Here is a 13854-nt window from a genome sequence, read left to right on the forward strand (position 1 = left end):
ATCAGCAAAGCTGGGGGGCAGCACAGGTGGGCATCAGGTGTGTTTGGCTGGCTCGGTACATAACTATACAAAGCCAAAGGGCTGGGATGTCAGGGGGGCTGCGGGTCGGGGTTGAGGGGCACCGGCTGAGCTGGGTCAGGGAAGCTATTGATTTTATGAACATCACGTTCAGCCACAAGCAGCTGCCTGGCGAGTTACCCACACGGCATCACTGGACAGGAACTTGAGGTCACCAGGGGAGGGTTTCCCTCAGCCCCAGCCCATTGGGAGCGGCTGCCCCCTCCCGTCCCATCCCCTCCCCGGCCCGCTTGCCCGTCCAGACTCACTTATCCAGCTTGGACCGTTGGAAGGCGCAGGTGTAATAGTCCATGGGCTTGTTGGGGACGTGCTGGTGCAGCAGGTTGGGGATGCACAGACTCCTCAGGACCCGGGCGGAGCTGTTCCGGTCCGGGTTGGGCTGGGCCTGCAGCCGGGATTGAGCGTCAGGGCTGGGGGCGGCCAGGGGAACCTCCCCGACAGACAGTCGCCTCCGGGTGGAGACGGGGCCCGTCCCCCCACTACTTCCTACCCCAAGGGGGGCCGAGCAGAGCTGGGGGCGTGGGGGCTGGGATAGTAGGGGGCTGCGGGTCGGGATTGAGGGGTGCTGGCAGAGTTGGATGGGAGGCACCCTCCCCCAGAAAACGGCAATGGGGGGGCCGATGGGAGAGACCCCGCCCCACCGGGGCGCACGGACCTGCAGGGGTGCTCGCATGCACAGCTCCTGGGCATAGTACACCAGCACGTCCCACGGGGCGCTCAGCTTCAGGTAGTGGATGGTCTTCCGCTCGCTCCGCGTCTCCTCCTGGGGGGGAAGCAGGAGGGGGCTGAACCCGGAGCCCCCAGGGGGGCAGAGCTGCCATGTGCCAGCATCCAGGGGCAGCTCCAGGCCAGGGCCTATAGGGCAGGGATGGGACACACAGCCCTGGGGTCAGGCAGGAGACAGCCGCCTTCTCCCACACGGCCTTCACCTGGGGCCAGCAAGGCCTCGAGATCCCCCCAGTGCAGTCACCCCAATCAGCAGCAGCAGCCAGGCCTGGCTGGAGCAGGGAGGGACGTGGGAGGGGGGCAAGGCCTTGGGAAGGAGGGACATGGTGGGGGCATGGGATGTAGCAGAGACCTGGTGGGGGGCTGGGGCTCGGAGGGGGGGACACTGCGGGGGGGTCAGGCCTGGAGAGGGGAGGGACACGCCAAGGTCCTTGGTTGCCAGGCATCCAGTTTTCGACCGGACCGCCCAGTCAAAAAGGGACTCTGGGGGCTCCGGTCGGTGGGGCAGCGGGGATCCGGGGCTAAGGCAGGCTCCCTGCCTGCCCAGAATTCACACGGCCGCCAGGTCCCTGTGGCTCCTAGGCGCGAGGGCGGCTCCGGGCGCTGCCCCCACCCCTAGTGCCGGCTCCGCAGCTCCCATTGGCCAGGAACTGCGACCAATGGAAGCTGCAGGGGCAGCGCCTGCGAGCACAAGGGCAGCATGCGGCACCTCCCTGGCCGCCCATGCGCCTCGGAGCCACAGGGACCTGGCGGCCGCTTCCTGGGAGCTGCGGTAAGCCCCACCAGGACCCCGCACCCCGAACCCCCTCCCTTAGCCCGGAGTCCCCTCCCGCACACAAACTCCCTCCCGGAGCCCGCACCCCATCCATACCCCAACTCCCTGCCCCCTACTGTGCCCCAAACCCCTCATCCCCGGCCCCACCCCAGAGCCCGCACCCCCAGCTGGAGCCCTCACCCCCGTCCCACACTCCAGCCCCAGCCCTGCTAAAGTGAATGAGGGTGGGAGAGAGCGAGCAATGGAGGGAAGGGGGATGGAGCAAGTGGGAGCGGGGCCTCAGAGAAGTGGCGGGGCATGGGGGGGAGCCTCGGAGAAGTGGCGGGGATGTTCGGTTTTGTGCGATTAGAAAGTTGGCAACTCTAGAGGGGTTTGGGGCCCGGGGGAGAGGGACCTGGGGGGAGAGGGACCAGAGGGGGGGGGTCGGGGGGAGGGACACAGCAGGGGTCCAGTGCCCAGGAGAGAGGAAGGATACGGTGGTGACCAGAGGGGGGAGGCACATGGCAGGGGCCCGGGGCCCAGGGGGAGGAGGGATGCGACAGGGACCTGGGGGAGGCACATGGCAGGGGCCCACTGTATAAGTCTCTCCTCTCACCTTCTCCATCAGCAGCCCGGCATTTCTCAGGTTGTTGAGGAACTTCCTCTTCCAGCGCTCGCGGTGCCCGTCTGGCTGGTCGTCTCTGGCCAGCTTCCCCCTCCTCTTCTTCGGGGGGCGCACCTTCTCCTCCCAGACCAGCACGAAGTCTGCGGGGGCAAAGGGGAGGGGGCTGCGGTCCGGCCCTGCAGTGGGCCAAGGAGTGGGAGCCTCCCGCAGGGCTGGACTCACCATGATAATAAAGTACCGAGACCACGCACAGGATGGGCGGGGGCCAGTGGAAGCCTCTGCCACATGATGTTGCCAAGGAAAAGAGATGTAGGGAGCACATGTTCGCAGAGCAAGCAGGGTCACGGGGCTGGGACACAGGAGATGGAGGGTCACATCTTGGCTCCGCTGCTGACCCCCTGGGTGTCCTTAAAAAAGTCACTTGCTCTTTGTGCCTCTGTCTGGGGCAACGAGCATCTCTGTGCCCAGCCCCCAGAACAGCCCGGGAGGCCCATTGGCAGTTGGCACAAGGCAAAAGATCTCCGAGGCTGCTCAATGGCAGATTGCAGAGGGCAGTGACATAGGGTGGCGTAGAGACACCCGGGTCTCCCTCCTGGGCTGCACTGGGCCCAGCTCACACAGCCAGAGAGGGCCCTGCGCGGCTACATGTCCCTCTCTGGGCTCCTCTGGCTGGAGCCTGCTGGGCTCTTCGGAGAGCCTGGGCTGGCAGCCACCCGCTCCCAGCTGGTTCCCCCATGGCGCGAGCCCTGCTCCCAGACAGGGGGCCCGGGGAGCTGCCAGGCAGAGGGGCGCTCACCAATCTGGGTTTGCCCATCTCGGAAGTAGTTGCCCCTGACGTTGGGGCTGTAGCCTTTGTCAGCGTGCACGTAGATGGGATCGTCCTCGTCCTCTTCCTCCTGTAGCCAGGAAACAAGAGAGGCAGAGGGGCAGGGGAGGCGTGTTGGGGGCAGGGGAGCTGTGACGGGATCAGAGAAGATCTGTGCGGCTCCCGTGCCCCGGGCCAGCCTCGTCCCCATGCCCAAGGTCGGATTCGTTGTTTCTGTGGGGGGAGCAGGGGAATGTTTCCGTGCTCAAGAAACCTAGAGGAGGAACCTAGAGCCAGGTGGGCTGCTTCACCCCACAGCCCTGCCAATGCCCCTCAGTCCTGACCCGCAGCCCCCTGCCAGACCAGCCCTAGGCTCATGCCCCCACACACACAACCCTGACGGTGCCCCTCAGTCCTGACCCGTAGCCCCCTGCTATCCCAGCCCTTAGCTCACCCCCCATCAGCTCTGCCAGTGCCCCTCAGGCCCAACCCGCAGCCCCTTGCCAGCCCAACCCAGCCCTGGGCTCAACCCCCCACACACACACACAACCCTGCCAGCGCCCCTCACTCCCAACCCGCAGCCCCTTGCCAGACCAGCCCTGGGCTCACCCCCCCACACACACACACAACCCTGCCGGTGCCCCTCATGCCCAACCCGCAGCCCCCTGCCAGACCAGCCCTGGGCTCACCCCCTCACACACACATACACAACCCTGCCAGTGCCCCTCACGCCCGACCCCCAGCCCCCATCAGACCAGCCCTGGGCTCACCCCCTCACACACACACACACACACACAACCCTACCGGTGCCCCTCACACCCGACCCACAGCCCCCTGCCAGACCAGCCCTGGGCTTACCCCCTCACACACACACACACAACCCTGCTGGTGCCCCTCAGTCCTGACCTGCAGCCCCCCCACTATCCCAGCCCCAGGCTCCCCCCCTCCACGGTTCTGCAGATGCGCTACAGAACGCCAGCTATCCCAAAGGCCAAACCTTCACCTCGCTTACCACCCTGGGTTTGTTCGGAGTCCCCCACCCCCCGGACACCGTCTCTGTTAGCTTAAGGAGAAGTCAGCACATGGAAGAGAGAGAAACCAGACTCTACTGGGGATTCTCACACCGGGTTGGGCTCAAATCGGGCAGCCCCTGAACTGCAGTGACCCCCCCCCCCCACCCAGTCCGCGTTCTGCATCCTCTGATCTCTCCTCCTCTAACTCTCACTCCTCACCATTAAGCCAGGACAGTGGCTGAAATGCCCCTAGTAGGTGACCGAGGGGGCTTTGCAGAGACCTAGCCTAGAGCAGGGGTGGTTCCCCGCCTGCTAACCATTGTGGGCCGCAGCCACACAAGGCATATACTACCTGTATGGCCCTGAGGATGGGACACGGGCTGCAGCTGTGTGCTGACTGGGCTCCAAGCGGCCCGTGAGCTAGAACCGCTGGCCTAGGGAGAGGGCCCCGGGCTGGGACTATAAACTCACCTGAACCAGGGCAACGGCAGTGCTGGGGCTCTGGAATGACTGAGGGAAAGGGGAGGGTTGGATTGGGGGGGGAGGGTTGGATGGGGGGGGTTGGACAGCTATGGCTGCTGTTGCTCCCCTCCCCCAAACTCCTGCAGGGAGTCTATCACGAAGGCGGTTCCCAGAGATCGGGGACACAGGAAGAGCTGCAGTTTGTGAAATTGACGAACTCCCCCCACCCCACCCCACCCACCAGAACTCAGCACCACCAAGGGCATCGCCCCTGGAAAGAGGGGCTTGCGGGGGGGGGGGGCGGGGAACAGGAAGGTTGGAATAGAAACTGCTGGGAAAGCAGCATTTCCAGCTGTGGCAAAGCAGGGAGGATGGAGCCGATGCCAGGGTGGTAGATGCGCCTGGGGAAGCCCGTCTGGTCGCCTCAGGGCTGCCACCCACAGCTGGCTCAGCTGCTATACTGCAGCGTGGGGGAGGCAGGCAGCATGGGAGTACCAGCCGGTCTAGGGTGGATCACGGGCGGGGGCGTTTTGCTGCCCTCCAGATGGGTGCTGCGTGGCGCGAGCTGTTTCTGTTGGAGCTCCCAGTTTTTAGCTGGAGCAGAGGCTCCTTGGGGCCAGGGGTGCCCTGAGCCAGGGAGGACAGAGGGATCCCTGCGCCAGCTCCGCACATGCCTGTCTGTCTGTCCATCCTCTGTGAAAAGAGTAGAATCTGCAAACTGAACGTGCACTGGGGGGCTCGCCACTCCCAGCTCAGACCCTGGGCCCACAGAGGCCTTTGGGGATGAGGGGGGAACTGGCAACGCCCCCCACAGCCTGCGCTGGGGGCACTCGTGGGAATCGGAGCTGCTGGCTCCCCAGGAGCGATCTAGGGGGTCTCTTGTCTATTGCCAGCATGCACAGCTCAGGGTGAACCACCAGCCCTAGTGTCTGCAAGGCAGCAATTCTGCAAGGGCCACAAGTGAAACGAGTTTGTCGGTCTCAGCGTAGTCTTTCGCCGGTGTTGGTCTCCGGCCCCGAACCGATACATGGTTTGGCCAGTGGTGCCGGGCACTGGGAGAGCTGGGGGTGGGTGGGGCGGGGCTGCAGACTGGGTGACGGCAGAGCGGTGGGTTGGAGGCACAGAGCCAGAGTAGCAAGGGATTTTCACAAAACAAATCCACCCGGTTTTCCACACACCTGTCCGTGTTCCGCCGGGGGGCGTGGGGGCTGGGCTGCATGCGCATTGGACACTCTGGAAACTGCCGGGTGTTTTTCTCACTGGCGCAGGCAAGATTTATGAAAACAAGGACGAAACCAACTGCACCCCCCAACCCCCTGCCATGGAACACCTAAGAATACCCCCCCACACACACACTATCACAACAGCCCCCTAGCCAGGTAGCACCGGCAAACACCCACAATCGCCACCGCCAGGACAAGGCTGGGGTTGCTGAGCTCCAGGAACGCCTGGGCCCGATTCTGTTCTCCCCCCCTTGCAGTCTGCGAAGTTGCATTGGGCTTCAGGAAGAGCAGACCCCAGACCCCTCTCTATGCAGCAGCCCTGCCGGCCTGGAGCACCTGGCCACCTGAAGGGCCCTGTCAGCCACTCTCCCCGCATGCCCCCTCGTACTCACAAAGCCGCCATAGGGCACCCCATTGTAGACGGTGCCGGAGGAGCCGCTGGACAGGCGGGAGCGGCTTTTGCCCAGGGCGATGAGCAGGCTGGCGTCCTGAGTGCCTGCCTCCGACCCCTTCTTCCGGATCATGGTGCTGGGTCTGCGATGCCAACCTCAGGACCCTGCTGCCATGGCCCCCCCAGGGGACCAGAGCGAGAGTACCCAGGAGCGATTGCTACCCCGAAAGGAGAGCCGTTGGGGCCTGGGCTCCAGCCCCAGGGCTGCACTGAGCAGCATGTGGGGGCATGCAGTCTCTACTCCAGGAGCCCCCGTTCAAAGCATCCCTGAGCCTGGAGGTGCGTGAGAGGTGATGGCAGAGGGAGAAGGAAGCATCGTAATTCCTAGTGAACCAGCAGCTGCGATGGGACCCCCGTTCCTGCCCTCTGTGCACGCCCCTGCGACGGAGCTGCCAGGGGAACAGGGTCCAGCAGCAGCAGCTGCCTGGCGGTGGCTGGTAATTATAGAGCTCCAATCAGTGCAGGATGTAGGCACTGCTGCTGGAGGAGGAGACTGGAGTCCTGGGAGGTGTGTGCGGGAGGGGGGTAGATGGATGCAGCCTTTCCATGCCAGGCAAAGAGCCGCAGATGCAGACCTGCTCCAATGTGGGGCTGAGGGGTCTCTGGGCCCCACATGGCACAGGGGGTCAACAGCAGTGAATTGCACAGCAGGGCAGGAAGGGCTGATGCAAGATAGAATCACACAGCCAAAGGATTAAGGGCTTGCCCCCCTTCTACGTGTAGGAGGCAGCATCACCTAGTGGTTACAGCCATGCTCAGCTAACTGGTGCCACAACAGCACCAGCTTGGAACAGCGTCCCCTCCCCTGCCCACACAGGATCCCAAAGCACTGCACACACTCGATGAATTAAGCTACACAACCCCTCTCCTGCTTCACAGATGGGGAAACTGAGGCATAGAGCAGGCACTCACATTCATGGCAGGAATTGAACTCTGACCTTCTGATTCCCAGGCCAGCGCTCTAACTGCACATCTACATGTCTCTTGCTCTAGATAGGGGCTGGTTACTAGCCTAAAGAGCCACTAAGCTACAAGCCCAGGGGAAGCCAAAAATAAGATTCCCCCTCCCCCGCAGAAAGGGAATGAATTTTAAAACCCCAGTTCACTTTGCTGCTTTTCTGCCGTTTCTTTATGGTTTTGGCCATTTTGTGCAAGGAAAAGAGACGCGTTGGTTTCGGTTTTGGCCGTAGCCACGTCAATTGCGCTTCCAGGCTCTCCTGCAGCAGGTCAGAGCTGCAGTCTGTGAGCTGGTGTTTTAGAAAACAGCCTGGACTGGAATCCCGACCCATGTGCATCGGGTCTCAGCATCCGTAATCCTCTGGCCCTTACAAAGCTTGGGCCCAGCCCAGTCTGACGGCAGCTTCCTCTGGGCTGCATGAAAGGGGGCTCTCTGCAGAGGATGCTATTAGAGGAATGACGTCAGTTACAGTTCTTGTGAGCATCTCTCTCAGTCTCTCAGCCTCTCAAGTTTGCGCAAAGTCCTGGTCCCCAGTGGAAAGAGACATTAAATATTAAAGACGCCTCCATGAAAAACGGAGAGAGAGAAGCCACTGGAAACAAGGGCAGAAGCAGCCGCTTCTAGACCCAGGAGGCCTCCCAACAGTGGATGAATTAATCCATTCCCCTTCCCGCCCTCCCCCTGCACTCTCGCTCCCTTTTGCCAATGCACCCCTGCACCTTGAAGAGAAGACACTCGTTGCCTGTTGTTTCACATGAACTAGGGTTCACTGCTGGGCCCTGGCACCATGCATGAGGCTTTGCACCCAGCCCGGGCTCTGCTTGACAGCAAATGACCTGATGTCCCCACGTGATGGGGAGGCAATGGAAGGCTCCAGTGTGGCGCATGGCTGAGAGACGCAGAGATCTGGAGCGACCCGCTGGCTGCGAGCGACCCATGCTGATGATCTCAGTTTGATGGCCAGGCTGAGCTGGCTTTGGGCCTAACTGAAGAATGACTTGGCTGAGCTCAGGCCCCTGCTGTGTCTGTATAAAAGGCACCTCCACGTGTTCTGGCTTGGCCTCAGGAGCAGGTCAAGATTGACGGGCACCGGCAGAGCTGTGCATGGGGATCCCGGCCTGGACCAGCGGGTGGAGCTATGGGTTGTGATTCAGGTGCATTGGCACAGCTGGGAGGGGTCCAGGACTGGAATAGCAGGGGGGCTGCAGATTGGCAGAGCTGTGGGGGTGGGAGTCAGGACTGGCTCGGCAGTGAGGGCGGGCTGCAGGTTGGGTGCATTGACAGTCTGTGCTCCATCATCCAAAGGCGATGGGCGAGTCTCTGATTTTGATCGCTGTGACTCTCTGGGAGGAGATGACAGCCAGAGCACAAAGGTCCCATTAAAAGCAAAGCTACACCCCTGCCATGGCAGCTCCGAGCCAGCTGTTCCTCTGCACGTCACGTATCCAGAGCTGTGGGCCTCTGTGGCATCGCACACAGTGGGCTAACTGGCTGCGGTGGGAACACATCCTCCATCTCTCTGCAGGCGGCTTCAGCCACGTGCTGTCCAACACCCAACAGATCTGTCACCCACATTCATTGCTGCTTCCCTAGTGGCAGAGCCCCTTGGATAGGGGACCAGTGAACAACCTACCCCACGAGCTGCCACTTCCTGCTACTCTGGTCTCCGCCAGCAAGTGCCACTGATGCCATGCAGCAAGCAAAGCTCCTATGATACGCGCCCAGCTCCTTCCCCTTGGCATGATCCCTGGGATGCCCCAACAGCTGGGAAGGATCAGCAGGAGTGGTGAGCAGGCCAAGCTGGCAGGCAGGTGCCAGCACATGAGCAGGATCCAAGTTCAGCTCTGGAGTGTCCCAGCCTTGAAGAGGCCACCAAGGTTAGAGGAAAGGCTCCTGGGCTGGAGGGAGGGTGAAGGGGCCCTTTGTATTGCCAATCCAGCTTCCCCTCTGTCATAAATATAAAGGGAAGGGTAAACACCTTTAAAATCCCTCCTGGCCAGAGGAAAAACCCTTGCACCTGTAAAGGGTTAAGAAGCTCAGGTAACCTTGCTGGCACCTGACCACAATGACCAATGAGGGGACAAGATACTTTCAAAGCTGGAGGGGGGAGAAACCAAAGGTCTGGGTCTGTCTGGGTGATGCTTTTGCCGGGGACAGAACAAGAATGGAGTCTTAGAACTTAGTAAGTCATCTAGCTAGATATGCGTTGGATTATGATTTCTTTAAATGGCTGAGAAAATAAGCTGTGCTGAATAGAATGGATATTCCTGTTTTTGTGTCTTTTTGTAACTTAAAGTTTTGCCTAGAGGGATTCTCTATGTTTTGAATCTAATTACGCTGTAAGGTATTTACCATCCTGATTTTACAGAGGTGATTCTTTTTATTTTTTCTTCTATTAAAATTCTTCTTTTAAGAAAACTGAATGTTTTTTCATTGTTCTTAAGATCCAAGGGTTTGGGTCTGCAAATTGGTTAGATTTTTTTACCAAACCTTCCCCAGGAAGGGGGGGTGCAAGGTTTTGGTGAGGATTTTGGGAGGAAAGATATTTCCAAACAGCTCTTTCCTAATAAAAAACCCAGTTAGACATTTGGTGGCAGCGAAAGTCCAAGGGCAAAAGGTAAAATAGTTTGTACCTTGGGGAAGTTTTAACCTAAGCTGGTAAAAGTAAGCTTAGGAGGTTTTCATGCAGGTCCCCACATCTGTACCCTAGAGTTCAGAGTGGGGAAGGAACCTTGACACCCTCTGATTGAGGCTGGGGGCAGAGGAAGCATGGCTGCAAGGAAAAGTGCTGCAGAGCCAGGCTTGACTAGGGAGGGACAGAGTAATGGGGAGGGATGTACGGGTCCCAGATCCCCCCCCTCCCCATCGTGGCGATCTGGAGCATAGGTTCAGTTCAGATCCTGCTGCCCATGGATCAGCCCTTCCAGTACTCAGAGAAAGCCCTTTACACACATGATCATAAAGAGCTGCCAGCCCTCATGGGAAACACAGAACATCAGTCCCTGTTTACAGATGGGGAAACTGAGGCACAGAGAGGGGATGTGGCTTGCCCACATTCAGACAGCAAGTCAGCAGCAGAGCTGGAAACAGAACCAGGAGCCCCTAGCTCCCTGTTTCACTACAAAGCCAGCCCTGCCCCACATGTCTCGTCCAAATCTCTCCAGCATGCTCCGTGGGCTGGAAATCCTGCTCCTAGAGTCTCTCTTGAGGAATGGGAGTCCAGGGGGCTGCTATGACCAGTGCTGGCCACAAACTGGCAGGTCAGAGGTGTCTGAGAAAACAGAAGTCTGGGAATGGAAGCTGTTGCCCCTTTTGCACTGAGCAGGTAGTGAACATCCAGGTCCTTGCTGTTTCCGTTAGCAGGAGAAATGGACGATACGGGTCAGGTATTGCTTTGGTGAAATCCTGTTTATTTACACAGAACGTCCAGCCAGTCCTTCTCCCTTGGACACAGGCAGGACCTTTGCTCGGAAAGCCCCAAGTCTGCCCCCTCAATCAGTTCTGTGCTCAAGGAGTGCTGTCTCTCTGCTCCCTCTCCAGGCCACACTCAGGACTGCTTCTCTTACTGTCTGCCAGATTTCTCACCTTACTCGCGCACACAGCTTGCCAAGCGATGCCCCAGCAACTGCATTCGCACCAGGCCCAGGGAAGCCCCTCAGACCACATGGCTTAACCCTGCTCAGGCTTTGCCATGCAATCCAGTGCCTTGGGCAGTAGCCTCCTATTACTTCTAATTATCACTCCATAACAGGGCATTTAATTGCTCCTCCTATTTTGCCTGAGAGAAGGGTATTTAGTGCACACAACGGCTTTAACCAGGCCTGTGATGGTCTTTGGATCAAAGACCTGCTTGATGGTGGCCACTGACACACCCCAGCATTTGAGCGTTCCCAACCTTTACAGAGGTTAGCTTGAGCTTGGCTCCAACTCTCAGCAAAGACTCCTGGGTGGAGGGATCTTCCTTGTCTGCCTCTCATCATGGTCCCAGAAAACCAGGACACAACAAAGGTCTCGGCCTCCATCCTCAGCTCTCCACGCCGTGACAGCCCCCAGCCTGTCTCCGATACAGGACAGCGTAGATCTCCAGGCCGGTGGAGACACGCTGAGAAAGATGCTCGTGTTTCTCTCACAGGAAGAGGCCCTGGGCCTGCACTGATTCTCTCCTGCCAGCTGCTGTAGGGAGTGGAGGGTGTGGTGGAGATAGTGGCGGGGTGAGGGCATTACTGCCAGTGCAGTTTCCATACAGTGCATCTGTCTCTGGATCCTAGTGCAGTGCTGCACGCCAAGGGGCTGTGGCTGTGACCCCAGAGTAGAAGTGGGGCTGAGGGGCAGACGTCAGAGCGAAACCTCCCCAGCAAGGTCATTCTGGGGCTTTCCCGTCCCCTCAAACTGGCCTGTCCAACCTGCCTCCCCAATGCTCTGTTCTGCCTCATCCCCTCTGGGTGGAGCTCCCCCTTCCCCCCAACAGCCAAGCTGAAGAAACAAGAGGGGGAATCAAACCCCCTAGTCCAAGGAGAGGGAAGATGGCCTAGTGGTTAGTGCTCAATTCCCTGTGAGACGTAATCTCTCTGGGCCCATCTGTACAATAAGGACCTTTCTGTAGGTCCTTAGCAGCCCCTCAGCACCAGAGCATCTGAGCCCCCACAACCTTAACTGGATCTCAAACACACACACACGCACCCCATACAGCAGGGCAGGGCTGTTATCCCTACTGTACAGATGGGGAGCTGAGGCCCAGGGAAACTAAGGGCAGAGCCCCAAAGGGATTCCAAAGGGAGTTAGGCACCTAAATACCTTGGGTCAGGGCAGAAGTGACTTGCCCGAAGTCCTACAGAACAGGGAATTGAACCCTTGGCCACATCACTTCACTGCTCCATGCCTCAGTTTCCCCTTCCACTCTTTGTCTGTCTTGTCTATTTAGACTGTAAGCTCCTTGGGGCAGGGACTGTCTTGCCATGTGTCCATGCAGCACCCAGCACACGGGAGACCTGATTTCAATGGGGCCCTCCAGGGGATATTAGAATAAAAATCCCAGGGAGCCATGCAGTGGATTCAGTAGATCTAAGTGGCTTTTCCCCTCACTCCCTATAGACGAGACCATCTAGACACGACTCCGATGGGTTGGTTGTCAATCTCACTTACTTCCTAAAATCTTCTTTGCTGAATAAAGCGCCCCAGGAAGTGCCCCCTGGCTGTTGGAACCCTTTTCTGGTAGCTAGGAAGCCTGCACTCAGAAGAGGAATGTGATCAGAGGGGCGAGGTGGGGGCAAGCGCACATGAGACACCGCCATAAGTGCTGGAACTAGGGGAGCTTCCGCACCCTCTGGCTTAAAGTGGTCTCCATCATAGGCAGGGTTTACAGTTTGGGTCAGTGGCTCTCAGCCCCCCCCCCATGATACACATGGTTCCAGTGCCCCTGGACACCACCATTGGCCAGGAGCTGAAATGAGCCGTGCATGTTTCCTAGCACAAGCCAGCCGCGGATCTGCGAGTTTGGGTGACAGTCAGCATAACGTGATCCCCAACACGTTCCGTGAAAGCCGCCCCCGCTTCTTGAGCCATCTGGTGTCTGTCTGTATTTGGAGCAATCCTGGAAGGGAACTCTGGGTCCGACTCAAGTGATCATTTACCCCCAATTCCACACCACACTCATTCCCTCCCCCACAGGAAGCTCACACACACATTAGCAATTCCACAGGTAAAGTTGTAACTTGCCTTCCATTCCCAGCCCCCACAATAATTCTTCCCTGGAGTGCCACGTGTGTGATCCTTAGCCAGGGAGGTGGGTGAATATTTTGAGGTTAATTACATGAGCTTTCTAAGATCTGGGACTGGAAACCAGTGTGCATTTCCCTCTCTGAAAAGCCATCTCTCTTCTGTTGAGAAGCTGTCTCTCTAAAGTAGCTTAGGGTAGAGGCACCGTCTGTTTTATTCCCTCGCCTCAGGTGAGGCCGAGGGCTTTGAACGATTTCTGATAACTTCCAAATGCTTCCCCCAGCCTCGTCTGCTATTCCCGAGCCCTCACTCAGAGCCTGGGGACTTTACCACCTTTGCCCCAGGGCTCATGGGGTTGGTGAACTCTGCAGCCAAACTGGGTGGTTGTAAGAGCAACAGATGCCACCTTCACTCTGCCCCCTTAACGTCACCTCTCCTCCCTCACAGGCCTCTCCTCACCAATGTGAGGAACCCTTGGCTGGCCATGGTGTGCACTGTCCGACTGCACAGCGACATGAGATGTGTAGAAGGTGCCCTGTAAACTGAAGCATGGGTGTTATGCTTATAAGAAGCGCACGGGATCTTTTTCAGGGGAAAAGGCAATACGCCACGTTTACTGAAGATACAATTAGCATATGCATTGAATCACACACCCTCTCTCTCTCTATCTGTCCTGCCATTCGATGTTTCAGTTACCAGTCCAGAGTGCAGATCAATCTAGTGGTCAGCTAGGTTGATCACGGGTAGGGAGGAGCCGGGTTCTGTCAGTCGCAACACGATGCTCCGGGGAAGTCTTAGCAGGACGAACCCTAAGTTTCATGGCAAGGCCCCCTGTTTATATAGTGATTTTCCTTCATTGGGACCAATGAGATTTGCACTGTCATGCGGTATTCAGTTGTTGTTTGACGAGTGCTTGTTTTCTTAAATTGTCCTCCTCATCCTTTATCTTGTTCTTTCATCAAGTCTCTCAGGGAGTTACCCCAGGCTGGTTTGATCACAGCTATCTTGCCCCCATTAATAGGTGCCACTTTAGAGTCGTCAATC

The 13854-nt window shown here is 58.5% G+C and overlaps 1 protein-coding gene across 1 annotated transcript in view; it reads right to left on the minus strand.

Annotated features, from left to right (window-relative positions):
- Positions 1-6664, minus strand: part of LOC119845046 (anoctamin-7-like) — a 31399-nt gene extending 24735 nt beyond the window's left edge. The window contains exons 1-5 of the mRNA XM_038376781.2: positions 6079-6664; positions 2980-3079; positions 2175-2323; positions 734-841; positions 327-463 (exon numbers count right to left, since the gene is read on the minus strand). Of these exons, the coding sequence (XP_038232709.1) occupies positions 327-463; positions 734-841; positions 2175-2323; positions 2980-3079; positions 6079-6210 (626 nt within the window). The 5' untranslated portion in view covers positions 6211-6664. The remainder of the gene's footprint in view (positions 1-326; positions 464-733; positions 842-2174; positions 2324-2979; positions 3080-6078) is intronic.
- Between the last annotated feature and the right edge of the window lie 7190 nt (positions 6665-13854).

This window comes from Dermochelys coriacea, chromosome 18, assembly GCF_009764565.3.
Source record: "Dermochelys coriacea isolate rDerCor1 chromosome 18, rDerCor1.pri.v4, whole genome shotgun sequence".
Lineage (NCBI taxonomy): Eukaryota > Metazoa > Chordata > Testudines > Dermochelyidae > Dermochelys > Dermochelys coriacea.